This window comes from Orcinus orca, chromosome 1 (assembly GCF_937001465.1).
Source record: "Orcinus orca chromosome 1, mOrcOrc1.1, whole genome shotgun sequence".
NCBI lineage: Eukaryota > Metazoa > Chordata > Mammalia > Artiodactyla > Delphinidae > Orcinus > Orcinus orca.
In genome coordinates this window covers 94,052,201-94,075,641 of record NC_064559.1, presented here as the reverse complement: position 1 = coordinate 94,075,641, position 23,441 = coordinate 94,052,201, and the positions used below count along the sequence as shown (strand labels likewise).

Genomic DNA, 23,441 nt, shown 5'->3' with positions numbered 1-23,441 from the left:
TTAACATGGAGCCGTTAAAGGGATTGGTTTCCTAAAGTCCTGGCTCTAAAGTTTTATGATTGCAAATGTTCCTTTAGGCCAGAGACTGTCTTGGGTCCCCTGGTTGACCCTAGTAACTGCACCCCGCCCCGTCAGTCTTAACCTTGCCTGTGCCCAGAGAGGCCCAGCTGTCAGCTCTTCGTGCCTCAGGCCTTCTGTGTGTCGTGTGTGTGTTTTCTTGGAAGCTGCATATAGGACACTCATTGATGGGGGCCTGTGGTCTGGAGCTAACAGTGAGATGGTAAACATCATGGAACAAGCAGCCCTTTCAGGCTCTCAACTTTGGCAGCACAGTGTGAAAATAGTTCTTGGAAGCTGGGGCCTGGTGGCCGCTGCTTCTCCTCAGCCTGCCTGCCAGGTTCTACCAGAGCTCAGGATGGACCGAGCTCCCGCCTGGGCATGTAGCAGCCAGTACTGGTAGTTTTCCACTCTGAGAAACTGGAAAAGTGAGTTGGCTTCTCTGTCCAGGAGACTGGTGGATAGTGGAAGCGTCAGGAAACCACCAAGACAACTCAGCAGGCAAAATCAGGTGATACTTCTTTGCTGCAGGGTCTCTTGCTTCCCTTGCTATTTTCTGCCTTTTCCTGCTGCTTTACATTTCATAATGTGGAGCTCAGAGGCAGATGGATGGGCTCTGATAGACGATGAGGTAGGCTTGGGGGAAAGTAAGGGGACCTGACAATTAGGACTTGGCAATTCTGAGTCTTTGCTATTGGCTGGGATCCCTTCCACAGAAGGAGTTTACCAAAAATAGGCATATTCAATAGGAAAACCACACTGGTACTGCTAAGAAGGGCCACGTTGGCTGCCCTGGGCCAAGGTTCATCCTGGTTCCAAAGACCCACTAGGATGAGAAAGGCCATCCAAGATCATCTTGTCTATTTTCCTGTGTCCTTTCTCGGAGGCCCCTGGCAAGACTGATTCATCAAGACACTTTGCCTAATGGCTGCTTTGCTGGCTCTTGTCTCTGAATTCCCTTTCCTCATCCTTATATTCCTTGGTCTCAACTTCTAGACCTCCAGCCCCACTCCATTGTCTGAAGAGGGTTTGTAACACTTGTGGCCCAGAGCCTTATCCTAGCTTGAGCTGGGGATCCTCCACTGACTAATATTCAGGTCAGAACTTCTCTTCCTTTCATGCAAATGCCCACAAAGCCCTTGAAAGAGCATCCCTGCCACTCTCTGTCCTCTGGAGATGGTTGTGAGCTGGGAACAAGATGGCGCTCACTCTGACAAACCTTGACCCTTGTTGGGGAAATGCAACTGAGCAGGGTATTTTTTCAGCAAACGTGGGCTGAGTATCTTTTGTGGCCAGGCACTTTGGGAGGTTCTGGGGCAGAGAAATGAATCAGTTGCAGCACCTGCTCTGAAGAATTCAACTTGTGGTTAAGTTCACAGTCTCCATTCATCCATCCTTGCATTCATCCTTCTGTCCATCTACCCATCTCTCTACTTCTTTGTCTACTTATTTATTTGCCAAGTGTGTGTTGAGCATCTAATGGTGCTCTGTGTTGGCCGATGGTGAGGGGGAAAAGAAAGAATCTGATGTGATTACTATTCTCAAAATTGCTTACAGTTTCAATAAGCAGGTAAACAAGCACAAGTAAAACGGAAACTCTCTGATGAAGGTTGTTACCTAAAAGAACCCCCCATTTTCCCCACCATCACTTTTATCCTCATACCATGTTTTAGTGTTTTCCATAGTTTTGTCACACTACCTGAAATAGTAATAGCTAATAAGAGCTATAGTCAAATAGACAATTTGATTGCCTATTTTTAAAAAAATTTATTTATTTAATTTATGTATTTTTGGCTGTATTGGGTCTCCATTGCTGCGCACGGGCTTTCTCTAGTTGCGGCGAGTGGGAGCTACTCTTCCTTGCAGTGTGCGGGCTTCTCATTGCCGTGGCTTCTTTTGTTGTGGAGCACGGGCTCTAGGCGCGTGGGCTTCAGTAGTTGTGGCATGCAGGCTCAGTAGTTGTGGCACGTGAGCTCAGTAGTTGTGGCTCTCGGGCACTAGAGCGCAGGCTCAGTAGTTGTGGCACACAAGCTTAGAGGTGCTCCGTGGCATGTGGGATCTTCCCTGAACAGAGCTCGAACCCGTGTCCCCTGCATTGGCAGGCAGATTCTTAACCACTGTGCCACCAGGGAAGCCCTGATCGCCTATTTGATTGTTGAAAATCTATTGCCTTTTGTCTGTCTCCCGTACCAGAAAGTAAGGTCCATGAGATAAATCATTTTCTCTATCTTGTTCACTACTGTATCTTCAGAATAGTACCTTACACATAGCAGAAACTTATTTATTAAATAAATATACAAATAGTCATTAAATAAATATACTTGTTAAATAAATCCATGAACAAATCCATTAATAAATCCATGATAGGTTGCAATAAAATATGTAATGCCCCAGGCTTACAAGGAAGTCTCAGATGTCTGCTGCCTGGTTAAATGTCATTAGTAGGGGCTATCCTTCTCTAACTTCCCAGGCCTTTGTTTTTAAGTTCTGTAATAACAAACAACATAAAACTCTTCTTTTACCACTTTTTCAACAGATATTTATTGAGGACTCAGTTAATGCCAGACACCCTACTAGAAACTAGAGAGACAACAGAGAGAAAGATAGACAGGATCCTGCCCTCAAAACATGTACTGTTTGGTGGGGAGACTGAAATTAAACAATTATTTGTTCTACACGTGTGAAAGGTGCTATAAAGGAAAAGCAGTGTGTTATAAGCATTTAACAGAGATTTCTAATTTAGCTGGGGGCTCAGAGGAATTCTCTAAGGGAGGCATGGTCTGAGAGCTGGAGGAATAGCAGGAGTTAGTAGGTAAAGGAGGGGAAAGGAAGAACATTTCAGGCAAAGCGTACATCATGTTTAGAGAGACCTTGAGGCTGGAAGGTACTTTGTGTCGTTGTGAAGTTGAAATAAGACCAGTGTGCTGGGATATAGAGAGCAAAGATCTGGGATGTCCCGAGATGAGGCCACATTATCCTGAGAAGAATGAGAAGCTGTTAGAAGGTTTATGCTAGGGTAAGCCTTTAGGAAGCTCACCTGTGCTACTATATGGAGAAGGGACAATAGGGGAACCAGGAAGAAGAGCTAGAAGGCATTATAGTTGTCCACAAGTGAGATGGTGGAGGTTGGGCCCTGCATAGGAGGTGTGGGGAAGGAGAGAAATAGCTGGACTTAAGAAATTTGCAGGTGATACATTTGTGGGTTTTACTGATGGGCCCAGTGATTCTCAGAGGCCAAGTTTACATCTCACCCCGTGATTGCCTCTTAGCAGAGGTAACATGTCACCTATCATCCCGAATTCCTCCTCTCCAATAACTCTATATCCATCTCCAGGCAGAGGTTCAGAGACCCTGCTCTTGACTCAGGGAGAGCCCTTCTAGTTTTCGTCAATGTTGTTGCCACTCTGCTGTCTACACACAATGGGCTTAAACCCTTCTGTGTGATGCTTCGGTGTGATGGGCTGGAGGGGATGAGGACGAGGGGAGCTCTGACACATTTGCATTTTTTTATGTGGAGAGCTGAACCCTCATCTTCTCCCCCAGTTCCTCTAATTATCAAATTTGATTGTGCATCAGAGTCACCTGGAGGGCTGGTGACACCACACTTTGCTGGGCCCCATCCCCAGAGTGTCTGATCCAGTAGGACTGGGATGGGGACTGAGAATTTGCATTTCTACCAAGTTCCTGGGTGATGGTGATGCTGCTGGTCCTGGGAGCATACTTTGAGGACCATGGCTCTAACACAACGATAGATAAGGAGAACAGAGCCTTCGGGAGGGAGTTGATACTCCTTTACACCCAGGAGAGTATCCTATGTGGAATCTCGGTGTCTCTCTCTCCCTCTTTCTCTGTTAACTAGGGTAAGTTCTTGTAAGACTTTAGTTAGAACACAAAATAGAAAGGATCCCTGAGCCCGGGAAATATAATGGAACTGAAATGTTCCATGAAGCAGTTATAGCAGCAGCATCTCTGTTGAAACTTCTTGGTTGCTGTTCCCAGGATAAGCAGCGCCTTGGTGGGGAAGTTCTTTGCAACAATGTCATGATTCACCCCATGCGACCCTCCTTCCCCATTTCTAGTTTACTTTAGATGTTCCAGGAAGCAGTTCTCATTACATTCATGGCTCAGTGACTAGAGATACATGATAGCCAGGAATGAAAGCCCAGTGGGACTGTGAATGAGGATTTCTCTGGTTGTCTGGCAGAGTCCCAGAGGATCATCCTGGGTCCAGGCTGGGAGGGATCTGGGAGCCGTGTGGCTGCACAGCAGAATCACCCGGGAGACTTTAGAAATATGTAGGTTCCTGGGCTCAGCTTCAGATATGCCAAAAACAAATCTCTAAGACGAGGCTCCTAAATATGTATTCTAGAACCTTCCCAAGAGATCCTAAAGTAATTGGTCCATGGACTGGCTTTTGAGAACCACTGCCTTAGAGAACGTCTCCTCTGACTCCCTTGTTCCCCTCAGGAAGAAACTGAGATCTAAAGAGGGTGTGTGGAGTTTGCTCAGATCCCACATGGTTTAAATCAGGGGTCCCCAACCCCCAGGCCTCGGACCGGCACCGGTCCGTGGCCTGTTAGGAACCGGGCCGCACAGCAGGGGGTGAGCAGTGGGTGAGCAAAGCTTCATCTGCCGCTCCCCATCGCTCCCCATTGCTCGCATTACTGCCCGAACCATTGGTCACATTACCGCCTGAACCATTCCCCCATACCCCCCACGCCCCACCCCCTCCCTGCCCCTCATCCATGGAAAAATTGTCTTCCATCAAACCAGTCCCTGGTGCCAAAAATGTTGGGGACCGCTGGTTTAAGTGGTAGAGCCAGGAATGAATTTGAAATCACTTGATTTTCAGAGGTTGTATAGTTTAGTGAGGTCACAGCCTCTAGATTTAGATTCTAATCTGAGTTAGTAAGGTCTTGGGCAGTTATTTAAACTCTTACCAGTAAAATGGGTAATAAGTGGGAAACTTGAAATAATGAGTGACAAAATGCTTATCTCGTTGCCTGCACTTGATAAATGCTTCTAAATGGAGGCTATTCTTACCATATTTCATCGAATTTAAGAAACTTCTGACTCTAAGATGTATCATTACTTTCTGTGCCTCTAAGGAAAAAAACAAAACAAAACTATCTATGACTCACTATTTGCTTGCAAGAGGCACTCAGATTTGTAGAGATGTTAACATGTGGGGAAAAAAAAGGGAAATGTGGTATTCCAATTCTCTTTCCTCCACCCTACGAAGGTTATTATGTTATTAAATTAAATACTTCAACAATAAATGCAGATTTCTGGAGAAGAAGCACACAGCGTGCTAGAAGAACAGCAAAGAGGCCAGCGTGGCTGACGGGAAGGGTAGGGTGGAAATGAGGTCCAGGACACTCAGGGCACAGATGATGGGTAAGGTTTTTGAATTTTATTATGAGTGAGATGGGAAGTTAATGGAGTGCTTTGAGCAGAAGAGTTACATGATCTGATTTTCATTTTAGTAGATACATGGGACAAAAGCAGGCTGGTAGGAGGTTCTTGTTCTCTTCTTGGTGATAGGGGACAGTGAATTGGCCTAGATTGGTAGCACAATATTTGTAAAAGGTAGGTGGGATACAGGAATATTTTTAGAGGAGCTAATAGGATTTACTATTACCTGATGGACTGGATATGAAGTATGAAAGGAGTCAAGGATGGGCCTCAAGATCTTTGGCTCAAGTCATTGGAAGAATGGAGTTGGCTGAAATGGAAAAAGCTAGGGAATGAGTTTTGTAGGGAGACTATATTTTACTCAACTTTCTTCTTATTCCTGATCTATATCTATCTCAAAGGTTTACCTTCTGTTTTTGATAATTTTTTTTTTTTCCCCAGTACGCGGGCCTCTCACTGTTGTGGCCTCTCCCGTTGCGGAGCACAGGCTCCGGATGCACAGGCTCAGCGGCCATGGCTCACGGGCCCAGCCGCTCCACGGCATGTGGGATCCTCCCGGACCGGGGCACGAACCCGCGTCCCCTGCATCGGCAGGCCGACTCTTAACCAGTGCGCCACCAGGGAAGCCCTCGATAAATGTTTTTTAAGCACCTATTCTCTCCCCTGATGTGCAATGAGAAATAAAAGAAATATAAACAAACAAGATACAGTCCTTTTATTTTTCCCTCCAAAAGTTTGGCATCTGTAGGGGAGATAGGACTCACAGAAATAATTATATTACATAGCAGTCTGTACCTCCTGCTATAACAGAGATGTTGAAAATGTCAGAAATCAGAGGAAGGAGAAATTTATTGGAAGTGGTACTATCCTCCCTCAGAAATGCTTGCTTTAGTTGAGTATGAGTTCATTAGCCTGCAAAGGGAGGGTGCTAGATAATAACTTAGGTTAGTCTTTCCACTGCAGGTGCACTGACCTTGCTGTACCTCCAGCAGCCAAGAACGCTCTTTCCTTGCATTTCCTGTGCCCTTTACACGAAGCATGTTCCCCTCTGGAGTCACCTGGCTTGCTGTCTTCCCTCACTGAGCTCTCTGCTCAGTCAGCTTATCTCAGAGGTCTTCCTGATCTCTTTAGTTAAAAGAGAACCTATTCCCTTTCTATACTTTATTTTCTTCACAGCACTTACCATCTCCTCCCCTACTAAATTTTTATTTGCCTTTTGTCTTCTCTCCCACCCTAGAATGTAAACTCTGTGACAAAATGCACTTTGCTTTGTTTGCTGTTGTAACCCCATAAAGATCCCCCCCAATCATTGGGTGAATGAATTAATAACAATAGGATATTTTAAAAACCATGGATTTAGTAAGCAACAAGCAAACAAGTAGATTATCCTGCTGTGGGTGATGTTGAGATTGGACTGGATTCGGGAACGACCTTTGGTTTCGGAAGGGACGGAGGGTGCCAGAGAGCAGCTCGCTTACTGATCAGCTGAGCTGCCATCAGCATCCTGTCATCTTGGGAGAGACAGCTTTCCTCAGGTCATTCTTTTGGCTAAACCAGAGCGGGGCAGTCTGGTGCACTGGGACAAACTTTGTGTTAGGACTCAGAGATGTGATCTAAGTCAAACCCCTATCGTTTAATAGCCATGGGACTTCAGCTGGTTTCCTCATATACAATTTGAAAATAATAATACATGCCCTCCCTACCACATCGGGTTACTGGGTGGGTAGAAAACAGGTAGGCGGGCTTCCCTGATGGAGCAGTGGTTAGGAATGCGCCTGCAATGCAGGGGACACGGGTTTGAGCCCTGGTCCGGGAAGATCCCACATGCCGCGGAGCAGCTAAGCCCTCGTGCCACAACTACTGCAGCCCGCGCACCTAGAGCCCATGCCCCGCAACAAGAGAAGCCTCCGCAACAAGAAAAGCCACCAAAACAAGAAGCCCGCGCACCGCAATGCAGAGTAGCCCCTGCTCACCGCAACTAGAGAAAGCTCGCGCATAGCAATGAAGACCCAGTGCAGCCAAAAATAAATAAATAAATTTATTTTATAAAAAGTCATTATAAATATTGGCTATATTCCCTGTGCTGTCAAATTTAGAAAAAGAGGTAGGCAGTTGGACAGCACTTTTCAAATTGTGAAGAATTGTATTTTAGGGGTCAAGATGGCAATTGGGGGCACTATGACATGGCTGACAGCCAAAAGAGCCAGGAATGTCTGCCGTGGCGAGCCAGGCCCCCTCCCCAGGATGTCCCTGAGGGAAATATACACACAGGGGACGGTGGCAAAGGGAAAGCAAAGTTCTACTTTATTAATAGCTGGGCTTGTGTCCTAAATGCCAATGCAGGTGCTCTGGTAAACTGGACTGGGGCAGGTAGCAGGTGGGTTAAAGGCCTCCAGAAGCTTCTCCTTGCCCGTTAAGTCACTGATGCTAATGACTAAAACACTTAGCACATGCAACAACATGGAGGAAAAACTTTGAGGAGGGGACCAGAGCAGACCTTTAGTCAGGGCGTGGCCTTTGCTGCCTGATGGGATGAAGCAGAAGAGAGGACAGTGCCCTGTGTGTGACTTTGAAACATACATTGACCTCACTCATTGGTAATTTTGGCCTCATTGGGATCCTGTATTAGTATTTCCTCATCCTTACTCCTCCCTTCAATTTCATGTTCCAGAGTCTTCAGATTTTGAGACTCTGATGCTTCATTCCTGAACCTCCCAGATTCAAGCATAATGATTATCTGCAGAACCAATCACCTCTGATGGAGAAATTATATATTTGACAAGAATAGGCAAAATGATACTTTCAAATCTGACTTGGAAAATGCAGTGGACAGTAACATAGAAGAGTTTCAGTTGGGTATATGGCCATGTTTCTTGTCAAAGCTGCCTGTATATGGTTTTGCTTAATCATACTGTTTCTTAAAGTGTCAGCTGGCCCTTGACTCAGAGTCATCCTCCCCTTTCCTAGGGTTGGAAAAGAATCCAGGAACTTTTCTGGGTGTGATACGGACGGAAGGGCTTCTTGCCTTCAGCTTGTCATGATTATAGTGGATATCCTTATTCTCCAAGCCCTCCATGTTCTTCAGGGACAGCAGTTTGGCTGTTTCTGTGCCAAGCTTGGGCACCATGCTCACATGAAACCATTTTCCCTTTGATGTTTTGCTACCTCTCCAGGGAACTTCTAGGAAAGGAGCTTGGTTCCTGTTAGCCCTGTAAGTTGCCTGCCTTTGTCTTCTTCTAGCCTAGGGAAACCTCACCCATCTTCCTGCCGCCTCTACTTCATCCTACGGTCGCTTAATGAGGGCAGGCTTTCCAGGAAGCCATTAGTCTTCAAGCAGTTTCTTATTTCTGCCCAGTAAACATAAATCTCCCATGGGGCAAAGGAGCAGGAAGGCTTTGGCTATCAGCTTTGGAAAGGGGCGTGAAAATATACAAATAAAAATCTCAATATATTATCCTACCCCAGAGGTTACTTTTTGAAAAACAGCTTCACTGACATATAATTGACATACAATAAACTACACACATTAAAAATGCACAATTTGGGCTTCCCTGGTGGCGCAGTGGTTGAAAGTCCGCCTGCCGATGCAGGGGACGCGGGTTCGTGCCCCGGTCCGGGAGGATCCCACATGCCGCGGAGCGGCTGGGCCCGTGAGCCATGGCCGCTGAGCCGGCGCGTCCGGAGCCTGTGCTCCGCAACGGGAGAGGCCACAACAGTGAGAGGCCCATGTACTGGGAAAAAAAAAAAAAAAAAAGCAGCACAATTTGATCTGTTTTGACATGTGTATAAACCTGTGAAATCATCACCATAATCAAGATTATGACCATATCCGTCACTGTCAAAAGTTTCTTTGTGTCCTCTTGTAATTCCTTCTGCCCACTCCTTCCTTCCCTAGGTAACCACTGGTCTGCTTTCTGTCACTGTAGATTGACTTGTTTTCATTTTCTAGAATTGTATAATATACAATATAAATGGACGCATACGGTATATACTCTTTTTGCCTGGTTCATACTCTTCTATCCCTCAGCACAATTATTTTGAAATTTATCTGTGTTGTAGCATGTATCAATAGAGCATTCTTTTTTATTACTGAGTAGCAGAGATGGGACTAGGGTGAGGCAAGGGAGGTGCCTAGGGTGCAAAGTGCAAGCTGGTGCTCACCCTCGGGATCCTGCAAAGGCAGCACTGGGACTTCCATGACCCTGGGAGTGGGCACCTCCTTGTATTTTGCACCCTAAACACCTCACTTGCTTCGTTCTAATCCCAGTCCTGCTGAGTAGCATTTCACTGCATGGATATATCGCAATTTGTTTGTTTATCCATTTACCTGTTGATGACATATGATTGTTTCCCAATTTGCGTTGTCTGTTACAAATAAAGCTGTTAAGGACACTCCTAAGCCTTTGTATGGACTTACACTTTTATTTCTTTTGGACAAATGCCTAGGAGTGAGTGGCTGCAGGACAGAATCAGTGTATAGATATATGGGTCTACTTCTGGACTTTCTCCTGTTTCTTTGGTATGTTTGTTTATCTTATACCAACATCCCACTGTCTTGATTTCTGTAGTTTTATAATGTTTTAAAATCTGATGTTAGATCTTCCTCTTTGATCTTCTTTTTCAAAGTTGTTTTGACTATTCTGGGACCTTTGCTCTTCCATATGATTTTTAGAATCAATTTGTTCGTTATACAAAAATGCCTGCTGAGACTTTGATTGGGTAGAATGGACATCTTAATAGTATTGATTCTTTTGACCCATGAACTTGTAGTATATTATCTCCACTTATTTAGATCTTTAATTTCTTTTTGCAGTGTTGGGTAGTTTTTAGTACACAGGTCTTTCACATTTTTTGTCTTGTTTATCCTTAAGTATTTTGTAATTTTTGATGCTACTGTAACTTGTAATTGTTCACTGCTAGTTTATAGAAACACAGCTGATTGTTGTATATTGATCTTATGTCCTGAAACCTTATTAAACTCATCTTTTAGTTCTAGTAGTAGCTTTTTTGTAGATTTCATCTGATTTCTTACATAACTTATACTGTTATCTGCAATTAAAGGCAGTTTTATGTCTTCCTTTCCGATATGGGTGCCTTTTACTATTTTTTTTTCCTTGCCTTATTGCTTTATCTGGAAATTCCAATATAATTTTTAAAATTGAGTTATAATTGACATATAACAGTGTACTAGTTTCAGGTATATAACATATTGATCCTATATTTGTATATATTGAGAAATGGTCACCATAATAAGTCTAAGTTAACATCTATCACCATACATAGTTACAAAAATAATTTTTTCTTGTGATGAGAACTTTTAAAATCTACTCTCTTTGTAACTTTCAAATATGCAATACAGGTTATTAAGTCCCATGCTGTACATTGCATCCCTGTGACTTACTTATTTTGTAACTGGAAGTTTGTCCCTTTTGATCCCCTATACCCATTTGGCTCAACCAATCTGTTCTCTGTATATATGAGCTTTTTATTTTTTTTGGTTGTTTGTTTTTTAGATTCCACATATAAGTGAAATCATATGATATTTGTCTGTCTCTGTCTGACTTATTTCACTTAGCATAATGCCCTCAAGATCCATCCATGTTGTCACAAATGGCAAGATTTCATTCTTTTTTATGGTTAAATAAACCATATATATGGTATGTATGTGTATATATATCACATCTTCTTTATCCATTCATCCATCAATGGACACTTAGGATGTTCCATAACTTAGCTATTGTAAATAATGCTGCAGTAAACACGGGGGTGCATATATCATTTTGAGTAGTGTTTTCATTTTCTTCAGATAAATACCCAGAAGTGGAATTGCTGGATTACATGGTAATTCTTTTTTTAATTTTTTGAGGAACCTCCATATCATTTTCCATGGTCACTGCCCTAATTTACATTTCCACCAACAGTGCACAAGCATTCCCTTTTCTACACATCCTTGCCAATACTTGTAATTTCTGATCTTTTTGATAATAGCCGTTCTAACAGATGTGTGCTATCTTGCTGTGGTTTTGATATACATTTCCTTGATGATTAGTGATGTTAAGCTCTTTTCATGTACCTGTTAGCCTTCTATATGTCTTCTTTGGAAAGAAGTTAGTTGAGGAATAATTGAAATCTCCAGCTATAATTGTGGATTTGTCCATTATTTTGTATTTTTTTGCTTCATTTGTTGTGAAACTCTGTTATTAGATACATAAGTATTTAGGACTGTCATGTATTCTTGATGAACTAGCCCCTGTATCACTGTGAAATCCCATCTTTATTCCTTGTCTTGAAATTTTTTGTGTCTGGTATTAATATAACCACTTCACCTTTCATTTGATTAAGTTTTTGTAGTATATTTTTTCCATATTTTCTTGTGACTTATCTGTGTTTTTATATTTAAAGTGTGTTTCTCATACACCATATGTAGTTTAAACTTGCTTTTTGAAAAAAATCCAGTCTGACAATCTCTACTTTCTAATTAGGGTATGTAGACCATTTATACTTAATGGGAGTATTTATATGATTAACTTAAAATCTATATTCTTGCTATTTGTTTTCTATTTGTCCTGTGCTCTTTGTTTCCTTTTCTTCTGCCTTCTTTTCAATTAATTGAATTTTTATGATTCTGTTTTATCTTTTCTTGACTTATTAGCTATAAGTCTTTTAAAAAATATTATTTTTGTGCTTGCTTTAGCGTTTGCAGTATACATCTTTAACTAAAGTCTATCTTCAAATGATATTATACCACTTCACATAGAGTATAAGAACCTTTCAACAAGATAACTTCCATTTTTCCCTTTAAGCCTTTGTGCTATCGTTGTCATGCATTTTACTTTTGTGTATGTTGTAAACACCACAATATGTCGTTATTTTTGTTTAAGTAGCCAATTACCACTTACAGAGATATAAATAACATTAAAAATCATCTTATATATTTACCATGTAATTGCCATTTTGGGAAATTTGCTGTCGTCTTTATCTTTGGTCCTCGGTGCATAATGTGTCCTTTTCCTCTAGATGTTTTTAAAATTTTCTCTTTATTATCTGCTCTAAGCAATTGGATTATGATATACTGTAGTGTAGTTTTCTTCATGTTTCTTGTGCTTCAGGTTGTTAAGTTTCTTGGGTTTATAATTTTCATCAAATTAAAACAATTTTCCACCATTTTTTATTCAAATAATTTTCTGTCTTTCTCCCTCCTCTTTTTCAAGGTATCCATTTACATGTATATCTAGATGTTTGAAATTGTTTCACATCTTACTAATGTTCTGCTTTTTGTTTATTGACTGATTCTCTTTTCTTTCATTTTTTCATTTTGGATAGTTTCTATAGTTGTCTTTATGTTCCTTTTTTTTCCTCCAGTATGTAATCTGCTTTTAATCCCATACAGTGTATTTCATCTCACACATTCAAGTTTTATCTCTAGAAATTTGACTTACTTCTTTTCTCTATCCTCTATAGCTCCCCTTATATTTCTGAACATATGCAACACAGTTATAATTATTTTGGTGTTCTTCTTTTCTAATTTAACTTCTATATTAATTCTGAATCAGTTTCAACTGATTTATTTATTTTTCTTATTATAGGTTCTATCTCTCTGCTTCTCTTAAAGCCTGGTATTTTTTTTTTTTTTTTGGCATGGGACATATCTGTACTAAAAAATTATTCATTGTTTATCTGAAATTTAAATTTAGCCAGGGATCCTGTATTTTATCGGCAATCCTACGTCCTGAGAGCTCTAGTCCCCTTGACCTCTACAGACTCTTACCTTTGTCTTCTGAGCTCAGGGAATTCTCCAGCCTCTGCCGGAGTTTTCACTCACTGTGCTACAGCCTGGACGTTCTCTCATGGAAGTAAGCTTTTGCAGTTGTAGGGTTCATCTTCTTTGTTTCCTGTCTCTCAGGGATTGCTGCCCTTTGTTGTCTGATATTCATTATGTTGAAATCCAATTTTTCATATACTATTCCCGTTTTCTGGTTGTTTCACCCAGGAGAATAAATCTGGTCTTTATTACTCTGTCTTGGATGGAGGAGGAAGTCCAATTCCAGAGGTTATTATTTTTACCCAGAGTCTAAAACATGGTACCAATGGGGGCCAAAGCTGAGAGTTCAGTACCTTTATAGGAGAGGTGTTTTTTTTAGCTCTGCTCCATAGTTTCATGAAATCAGCTATCTAGGAAAAGAAAACGCTATGGATCATAAAAGGTACCTAGTGATTATGAGGACGGCTCACCACTGTTGGGAAACTGATTAGAAATGCATGTCTGCTAATAAGGAAATGGGGATGGGCCATAGAGTTATTACCAAATAAAAGAATAAATCAGCACATAACAGTATTGTCAGAGTTTGGACCAAAAGATAAAGTTAGCTGAGGTTCAAATGCTTGGAAAATTGAACGCTAATAAGTTTGGAGGCAGGGCCAGGAAGAAAAGGCTGAGAGAGTCATAGCGGTCAAACTGGGGTCATAGAGGGGCCTAGTCCCTCTTTCCTGTCTAATAATCAATTGCATTCTAGCTGGGGGTCTCTGAAAATAAAAGGATTTCCTCTCTTTTCTCTTTGGTTTCTCTTGGTTCAGCCATATGCCGCTATCCTCTGGGCATGTCGGGAGGCCACATTCCAGATGAAGACATCACAGCTTCCAGTCAGTGGTCAGAGTCCACAGCTGCCAAATATGGAAGGTGAGAATGGATGCCTCAAGAACACCTGAGTTCTGGGTTGGACAGAATTACTGACTCCAGGTCTAAGGAAGAAGCGTGGTACTTGGTGGGAGCTGGTGGGAATGGGGGAAGGACATCAAAGTGGACCTGCTCTGCATGTTTTCAGGTAGAGAATTTGGGGCCCGGCAGCACGTGCTGGTCTAGCAACCTCACCCTAACCACAGGGGCCCTGGAGCCACACCACCCACAGCAGATCGGCTTATTGATATGCAGTGCACTTTCTTTATCTCACGTTCTCACCATGAGCTACTGCAGGAAGTGGACTACAGTGGTACCTATGAAAAAGTGCAGATTAGGTAGGTCACTGAGAGTTAGGAGACATGGCCCTCTTCTCAGTGGGTGTTTGTGAAACATCAATCACAGTACAAGGCATCAAGGCCTTAAATAGACATTGAGGCATCCAACAAATTCTCCCCTCCTCTCAAGGATACCTCACATAGAAGGGCCACCCTCATCCATAAACAAAGTGTGTTGGGTTTCTTGTGGTCTAATATCAGGGGTCCTTTAAAGCAATAAACTATTGCTTGTCAAAAATTATTGTCAAAAACTATTCAGCTTGTTAAGAAGTAACCTTCTTCCTGGAATCTAGTTCTTTTGGTGTAAAGCATTGATTTCTGTTAAAATGGAATCATCCATAGGAAAAGCAACCCTGTAAACCTCCTCCATGATTTCTGTCTTAGTGTATGCAAGATTAGAGTGATGTTTGGTGGGGTTGGAAGGGAGCAACAATGAGCAGGTGCCGTCTGTGAGAGAAGGCACATTCCAGGGAAGAGGGAAAGGGGTAAGAGGGTCCCAAAATAAGCCTTATAATGATTTCACAGTTTTGTTTGTGGGTAGCTCAGCCTGGAGGTAGTAAAATGAAACCAGATTATTTACTATTCCCTCACATACTCTTACCCCTCACTTTCACCATAGATTTCCATGGCTTTTTGCTGAGCTGCCATGCTCACCCTGCTGGTTAAAATTCCACTACATTACACAACCCACACTGCAGGTCTTATGATTCCTCCCTCCCCACTCTTATAACTTGATATCCAGGCAAGGAGTGGTTAGCCTTGTTATGCTGAGACTGAAAATGGGGGCTGGGGGTGAGGGTGGTAAAATAACTCAGTGGGGAATAGAGGGTAGGAAGGGTTTCACTGCATGGGACCTCCCTTGAGATCACTAAATCAGGATGGGAAATAAAGGCTCCATGTCATCTGAAGGCTTCTAGCTCCCTGGTGGTGACTGTCTTTCTGGGTTTCATGGTGCCCCAGGAAGAGGGAACTGACCACAAGTGGGTACTGTGGTGACAGTCAGACTGGTAGGGAGAGCCCAAAAAGTCCATCTGGACTGGACTCCCAGCCTGCTGTCTCTCTTCAGCACTGGGCAGCTGCTTGCTGGGGACTGGTAAATAACTCTGTGGTTTCGTGGTTCCTTCCTCTACCCCCAACCCTCGTCAACCAAGGCTGGACTCAGAAGAAGGGGACGGAGCCTGGTGTCCTGAGATTCCAGTGGAACCTGATGACCTGAAGGAGTTTCTTCAGATTGACTTGCACACCCTGCACTTTATCACTCTGGTGGGGACCCAGGGGCGCCATGCAGGGGGCCATGGCATTGAGTTTGCCCCCATGTACAAGATCAATTACAGTCGGGATGGCACTCGCTGGATCTCTTGGCGGAACCGGCATGGGAAACAGGTGAGAAGAAGACACATTCAGACCCTGGGATGTCTGGGACCATATTTTGACTTGGGCTAGAAGAGGAAGTACACAGGTTGTCTATGTAGGTATGTGTGTCTGCAGACCTGGGATGCCCTTGTAAATGTGTGACCCAAGATGAAGGAGGGTGGGGTGGGGGGCACACATAGGGATATCAAGGCTGCTGAGTGGATACATTCTGCTCCTTGAATTAAAAGGAGAGGTTCCATCAAAGAGATTATGACTTGGGGAATGAAGAAGGGTCAGCATAACTTCATAGCATCTTCTCACTCTTTCTTTTATCTCTTCTCAGGTGCTGGATGGAAATAGTAACCCCTATGACATTTTCCTAAAGGACTTGGAGCCACCCATTGTGGCCAGATTTGTCCGCTTTATCCCAGTCACTGATCACTCCATGAATGTGTGCATGAGGGTGGAGCTTTATGGCTGTGTCTGGCTAGGTAGGTCTCTAGAGAGAGCGTGTAGACCTTATTAAAAACCCCGGCCCCTGGGAAATAAAGGCAATCAAATCAGAAAGAGGAATTACTTTCACCAAGAATTTCACTGGAATTACTAATCACCAAGAAGTGATCCCTTTTGGTTAGAGTAAAGAAAGGAATATTATTCATCCACCCAGGACTTGGTGCCCCACACCTGGCATACTGCATTCCAAGTCACTTTGCTGACTGCTGCTGAGGAGTACTCCCTGTGTGCCCAGATTGAGTCCTAGGTGGACACATTGCTCAAGATTGCAGTCTTGAAGCCTCAGGTAGTTCCCTGGGATAGTTGTTCTGAGCAGCAGGTGCATCTCCTTCCCAAAGGCACTGACACATCTGTGTTTCCTTTGGCAGATGGCTTGGTGTCTTATAATGCTCCAGCTGGACAGCAGTTTGTACTACCAGGAGGCTCCATCATTTATCTGAACGATTCTGTCTATGATGGGGCCGTTGGGTACAGGTAAATTCTGTATTGTTCTGGGAACAATAATCAATGACTCAATCAGTCAACTAGCCAATGTTTATTTAGCCCTTATACTAGGCATTGTGAGATAAATTTAGACGAAGTAAAATATGTAGTCTTTATTTGGAAGGAACTAAGAGCCTAGTTTGGGAAGACAAAGTAATCAGAAGGAAAACAACAAATTATACAAAGTAAGGGCTAAACTTTGTGGTATGGCTCTAAGTACGGTAGCCATAATTTTTGACCCTCAAAACAAGATGTGTGGTCTGACAAAAATAATAGCCTACTTATGGAAACAAAGGGAAAGAAGATTTGAAGTTACAAGTATAATAAACTGGACAGGTAAAGAAGTTCAGAAAGAATGAACCCCAGAAATGTAAATGCTTTAGAAATTGTGAAAAGAAGGAGACTATTAAGGCTTACAATAGACAAGAAAAGATTCTAGGATGAGATGATAATTGGAGCAGAGGAGGTAGGTAGAGGGGAGCAGAAGAAGGGAATCAGGGATGAGGACCAGAATGGCCTGACTATAGCAAAAGCTAGAACTGGGAACAGCAGAAGGGCCAATGGATACATGAAATGAACCAAGGGAGGACCATGGTGAAGTATGTTCAGATACAGAATGAACTTAGGGTTGGATAAGAGATGTTCCCACCTATCCCAATTCACTCCAAGTCTTGCCGTTCTTCTTCTACCCCACTTCAACACTTTTCTCTCTTAGGTTAATCTTTGTCTGCAAAGATTGAGCCTGGCAGAGAAGTTAGACCATAGTGAAGTCCACACCAGATGGTGGAGGTTGCTGGTGGTTGAGAGAGAGATTATTGAGTCTCAGGAAGAGGAGTGTGGAATTACAGCACTTCCATTGTCTTGGGTGTGAAGAATAAACTGCTGCCCTCCAGCTTCCATGCCTTGTGTGAAGCTTCCATGCCCCACTCATCCAGTCTTCTATTACTAATCACTTCCTCTCCATCTGCTTAGTCACTGTTCTTCCCCTTTTACATAATCTGTCTTGGCATCATTTCACTTAGCCACACCCAACTGCCATCAACTCAAGGCACAGAGGAAATCAGAGGTCAATTGAATTCAGTTTAGTTTAGTGAGTGTTTGCTAATCAACTGTTACTATGTGCAAGGAATTTGGTAGGGATTCAAATATAATAAAGTCATTGGTCCTACCTTTAAGAAGCTCACAGTTAGGAATGGGGACTAAACCAGGATATAAATTACTATGATACAAGCATAAGAGTAAGAGATACACAATGAGTGCTTTGGGATTCAAAGAAACAAGGAAGCTATAGAAGGAAAACAGAGCATTGGGAGTGAAAACACCTGGATTCATGTCATAAAATTATTTCTGTTTGCTATGAGGCGGAAGTGATAAAAAAAAAGTATATAAGGAAAGCATTTTGTAGAGATAATGTGCTATATACATGTAAGTTATTATCTGATTGGAGGACCAGTTAAAACATAATAGAATAGAGGAAATCTGAAATGACCCCAAAGGATGGGTAGAACTTTCACAGGCAAAGAATCTTGAAATGGCATTTTAGGCAGAGGGAATACCATGATGACAAAAGAATCATGGTTGTAAAATTTAGGGGAATGTCTGGGAAAGATCAGCAGTTTAGTTAACCATGGGCCATATTTATGTAGCAAGGCAGTAGATTAGAAGCATAGCAAGGCGGATTTTGTCATATTTTGGAGGAACTTGAATGTCAGGGCCAGGAAGAAGAGGGGAGGAGGAGTTGTTCTTTACCAACATCATCAACGCAATGTGTCACTGAAGGTTTTTAAAGCTGGGGAAGAGCATGATGGGAGCTGTGCTTCAGACAGATTAATCAAGCTGCATTCAAAGGTTAGATCTGAATAGGAAGGGAGGAGATGAGGGGGACATTTTCTAATTCCAAATTCTGTCAGATGAAAAGAATTAATGACCCAGGCCATAATGCTGACTGTGGGAATGGGAATGAGAAAGATACTCATTTAGGGAATATTTGTAGTCTGATTGGATACAGGGGGCAAGACAGTAATGTGAGAAAAAGAGTTAGATGAAACAATAGTCTAAAACAATGGAGACAACATTTATTCATTCAACAAACATATTTTGAATGCTTATCATGTGCCAGGGACTCTTAGTGGATATGGAAGAGAAGTATAATTGACAGAATTGGGAAACCTAGGTGAAAGACTTAGTTTAGAAAGGGATGATGATGGATTCAGTTTGGAATATAAGTTCAAGGGACTGACAGGACATTCAAATAGAGAAATAAGGCAGGTAACTGGAAATATGCCTCTGGATGAACCCCAGAGGAAAGATAACAAAATAATCACAGAGATTTAGACACAGCCAGCTTCCACCTAATAATTGAGGTCATGAGCTATCTAGCTGGGGGGTGGCTAAGTGATGAGATACAGAGTTACCTAATTCGAGCTCTCAGGAAATAAATAGTCATAGTAGCAAAAGTTACTTATTTAAATTTTAAAAAAATTCTAAAAGTAATATATACTGTTGTAGAAATTCTAACAATTCTAAAGTATATGAAGTAAACAGGGAAAGTTTCTTTCCTTATTGATTAAATTTTGATGAAAGAGAAATTGAATAAGCATTCCTTCTAATTTGTACTGCTTTTCTGAAGACTTTCATGGGGATTTATTTTTCTGGGGATAATGGGAAATATATTCATTGCAAGTAAACTTATGTTCTCCTAGCCTTCTGATCTGTAGAGAGAAGAAAAAGATGGCAAAACCTTGGAAGGGAGATCCAGGCTCTGGTCACTGTGGATAAGGCCAGTCAAATTTTATAATTTGCCAAACATTTTTCAATGAACAAATATATTTAAAAATGTACCTGTAAGGCTGGCATAATCACTCTTAATCCTTTTTTTTTTTGGTAATTCACAAATTTTACATAACATTGGTCTGCCTATAACCTCATGGGTCATATAGATTATTGCTTGAGTGTGAATATCCCAGTCTCTTCATTTGGGAGACTCTTGACATATCTTCCAGAGCTCGAGGAGAGAGGAGTTCCACACGATGGGTTCTTGTTCTGTCCCTCCATAAACAGAAGGAAGGAGGTCTCTTTATGTTCTTCACATAGTCAAATTAACATCAATACACATCCATCCCACCCAGCAGTCAGGCTTCTGGCAAACTCAACCATTCAAACAGAGCCTTACACTCGGAAGTGAAAAGGGTGCCAAGCTAGAAAATAAAACGAAATCCAGTGCCTGAGACTCTCATGTGGTCCATGCATTTTACTCCATGAGTAAATTCTTCAAATGTAATTCTTCAAATGTATTTAAATTTACTCCATGAGTAAATTTAAATGTATTCTTCAAATGTAATTAAAGTTAAATGTAAATCAGTATTTAAATTTGTTAGAAGTTACTTTTTCCCCCTTTTGTTCGATATCGAATCAAGTTGTTGGAGATGTGGGGTAGAAGAAGGCATGACTGGCTTCCCTGGATTTGATTCACGGAACAATGACAACATGCAGTCAAAGTAGAGTCAGAAAAGTTTCCAACCAGCTCTGGGACCATTTATTTAGCGATGAGCAAGTGCCACCATCTGCTGTAGTATTTGTTCTATGCATTCATTCATTTACTCCTTAATGGATGAATTAGTCAAATGCATTTGATAATATTGAATCATTATATAAAGACTTGTTAAGTATATAAGAACAGGTAAGGATACAATAGATCATAGAAAGCTTTTCATATAAAATGATTTTAAAAAGGTGTTTCAAAGCTTTGCTATTATAGAGTTAAGCATCAAATAGTTTGTAAAATTCATTTATATGAAATTCTTAGTTCTCCACTGATAAATGAGTCAGTACTACAAAATATATTGGATTTTTCATAATTCTTCAACCTCCGAGATAATCAGCTCTTACAAAACCTGGGGTGAAGAAACTGGGTAAAAGCTCTTCCATGAATATGTAATTAACTCCAGGTTCCTCTCTCCCTTTTCCTTCTCCTCTTTTGGCTTGAGCAGCATGACTGAAGGGCTGGGCCAATTGACCGATGGGGTGTCTGGCCTGGATGATTTCACCCAGACCCATGAGTACCATGTGTGGCCAGGCTATGACTACGTGGGCTGGAGAAATGAGAGTGCCACCAATGGTTACATCGAGATCATGTTTGAGTTTGACCGCATCAGGAATTTTACTACTATGAAGGTCAGTGGAGTTAGGCGTAGAAGCCAAAATCATGGTGTAGGGAAAAAGCATGCTGGAAAGAACCCTAGGGTGGTACCAGCAGAATGGCATTCAAGCACATATTCTGCTGCTAACTAGCTGCACGCATTTCTTGAGTCACTTCATCTGTCTGGGCTTGTTTCTTCATTTGTAAATAAGGATGTTAGATTAGGTCACTGTTTCACAATGTATTTGGCTGTTGTTGTTGTCTCAACACCAGAGTGGACATATCCGTTATGCAAAGTGGGCACAGTGTCTGGGACCCACGATACTTGTAAGGCCCATGGAAATGGGCCTTTAACTTCTTTTACTGTCAGAATAAAAGAAAAGAGCCTTAACGTTGAAAGTTTTTACCTTTTTAACAAAACAGTTGTAAAATATAATTTTAACATATTTTTTGTGGAGGGAGTGGCCCACAAAGGCAGTAGTGATGAGGGCCCTTGGAAGTCATTCCATGGCCCCACCCAGCCCTCTGCAGGGAGGGGACACACTCTTACCAGTAAGGGTGTCTCATTGCAGCTCTGATTCTCAATGGAAGAAGAAGGAGCTTTGTATTTTGAACCACTTCCCATCCCTGAGTGTTTCCTCCATGCCCACAGCACTAAGAAATCACGACAGAAGATCCCATACTGTTCTGTTCCCAGAGTTCTTTGTTTCCTATCTATTATCATTTATCTGTCTATGTGTCTGGTTCTCTTACTAGACCTCAAGCTCCTTCTCAGACTCTGCTTTCTGGTCTTTGTACCCAAGCGTCTGACACTTAATATATACAGGCTCAATAAATGTTTGCAAGTGAACAAATGATATACCTTATTGCCTACTCTAGCCATTTATGGTTATAAATATCTCTGCCACCTGGGGTAGAAGGAGGAGGAGATATGATGAACATCAGTAAGACACTGAGAATATAATAGTATTTTCCTAACTATAAACAGAAACTTGAAGAAGGACTGGGGCCAGGCAGGAGGAATCACTGTGACTCCTGGCTGGGCCACCATCCGGATTCTAGACCTCAGGCCCAGGGTTTCAGTTTGTCTTCTCTGTGGACCTCCGTGACTCTTTGCCCAGTCAGAGGAGTTGGTTATCCAATGAGTGAGATTCAAGGGTGAAGTGAGGTGGTTTTTCTAAGACCTCAAATGTAAATTATTAGGTTTTTGGGTTTGTTTTTTCTGAAACACCATCACCCAGAAGTCTGTATTAAAATGCAAGTATTTTACCTCAGGGGGAGTAAAACAATAAAAAAATTAATGTCTTAAATGCAATAGCAGAAGTTATTTTATCAGTTAACTATTACAGAGTCGTTAAGAGTGAGTAGGTAAATTTCATTGAGTACTTGGATGGAAGCTGAAAGACCTGCGAGAAGCCCAGACTGGGTGTGCTCTGGAGAGAGGTAAGTGCAGACCATGAGAAGAACTGGAGGGGGTGACTTAAGGCCTGATTTCCATTTTCTCTGGGGTAGGGCCTTTCAGGAGAGCCTACCCTGGATGTAAGGGTTGAGGACCTCTCCGTTGGTATGGTGAGTTTCCTGATACTTAGCTCAAATGATAGTTTTTCCTTTTTTCTTGCTCAATCCCAAGTATGTTTCAGAGAGAAAGGAATGGAAGAAAAGTCCATGCAAAAAGTGACCAGGTTAGACGTTAAACCTGAATTCTAGGTTCTGGGGGTAAACAGATGAATAAGAAATGGTCCCTACCTTGGGGCAATTTGCAGTTCAGTGGGGGAAGACACTATTTATTTGCAAAAGAAGGTATGTAGAATGACATGGGGACACTGAAGAAGGGAAACTGTATCACTCCCAATAAATAAAAATTTGTTATTCTTGGCACAAACCTGGAGTCAAAAAGAAAATCCATGTCTACTATATCACTCTCACATGTTAAGATGATAATATCTCCTAGTTGGATTAATAGCTATTAGTTAAATGATGAGAACAGAAGGATCAACACATACCCAATCTGCCAGTGTGTTGCTCAAAATGGCTCTTGGGAAGTTGTAAAATGTGTGTGAAATCCTGTGTTAACACATTATTCTTTACAGGTTTATGGGGGGGTGGTGGAGGGAAATATGCCCAGTAACAAAACTATGTATGCTTCAAGGAAAAATTTATTTGTATTGCTGAATAATGTATATACCCAATATGTACCTATGAACATGTGTATCAATTCATTATAGATCATTGGGAGAATTTCTAGTCACAAAAATAATAAAATGTATTTTAAAGTCCCCATAAAGTTATAATATTTGCTCAATTGACTTTGATCTTCCTGAGTCCCCAGGAGCTCCTGTTTAACTAGTTTATCACAGATCAGAATTATTCAAAAGCATATGTCTGCATTTAGAAGGTGCCAGAAACCTCTCAGGAGCTGACTCAGAGCTAGTCTTCTCAGGACTAGCAGGCCAAGCAGGTGTCTACCATA

The 23,441-nt window shown here is 41.9% G+C and overlaps 1 protein-coding gene across 2 annotated transcripts in view; it reads left to right on the top strand.

Moving 5' to 3' along the window:
- DDR2 (discoidin domain receptor tyrosine kinase 2) overlaps window positions 1–23,441 on the top strand; it is a 159,624-nt gene that overhangs the window by 107,681 nt on the left and 28,502 nt on the right. For both annotated transcript variants that reach the window (XM_033409747.2, XM_004282032.3), the window contains 5 exons: window positions 14,047–14,149; window positions 15,636–15,867; window positions 16,181–16,328; window positions 16,719–16,824; window positions 20,823–21,006. In XM_033409747.2, coding sequence (XP_033265638.1) covers window positions 14,047–14,149; window positions 15,636–15,867; window positions 16,181–16,328; window positions 16,719–16,824; window positions 20,823–21,006 — 773 coding nt within the window. The remainder of the gene's footprint in view (window positions 1–14,046; window positions 14,150–15,635; window positions 15,868–16,180; window positions 16,329–16,718; window positions 16,825–20,822; window positions 21,007–23,441) is intronic.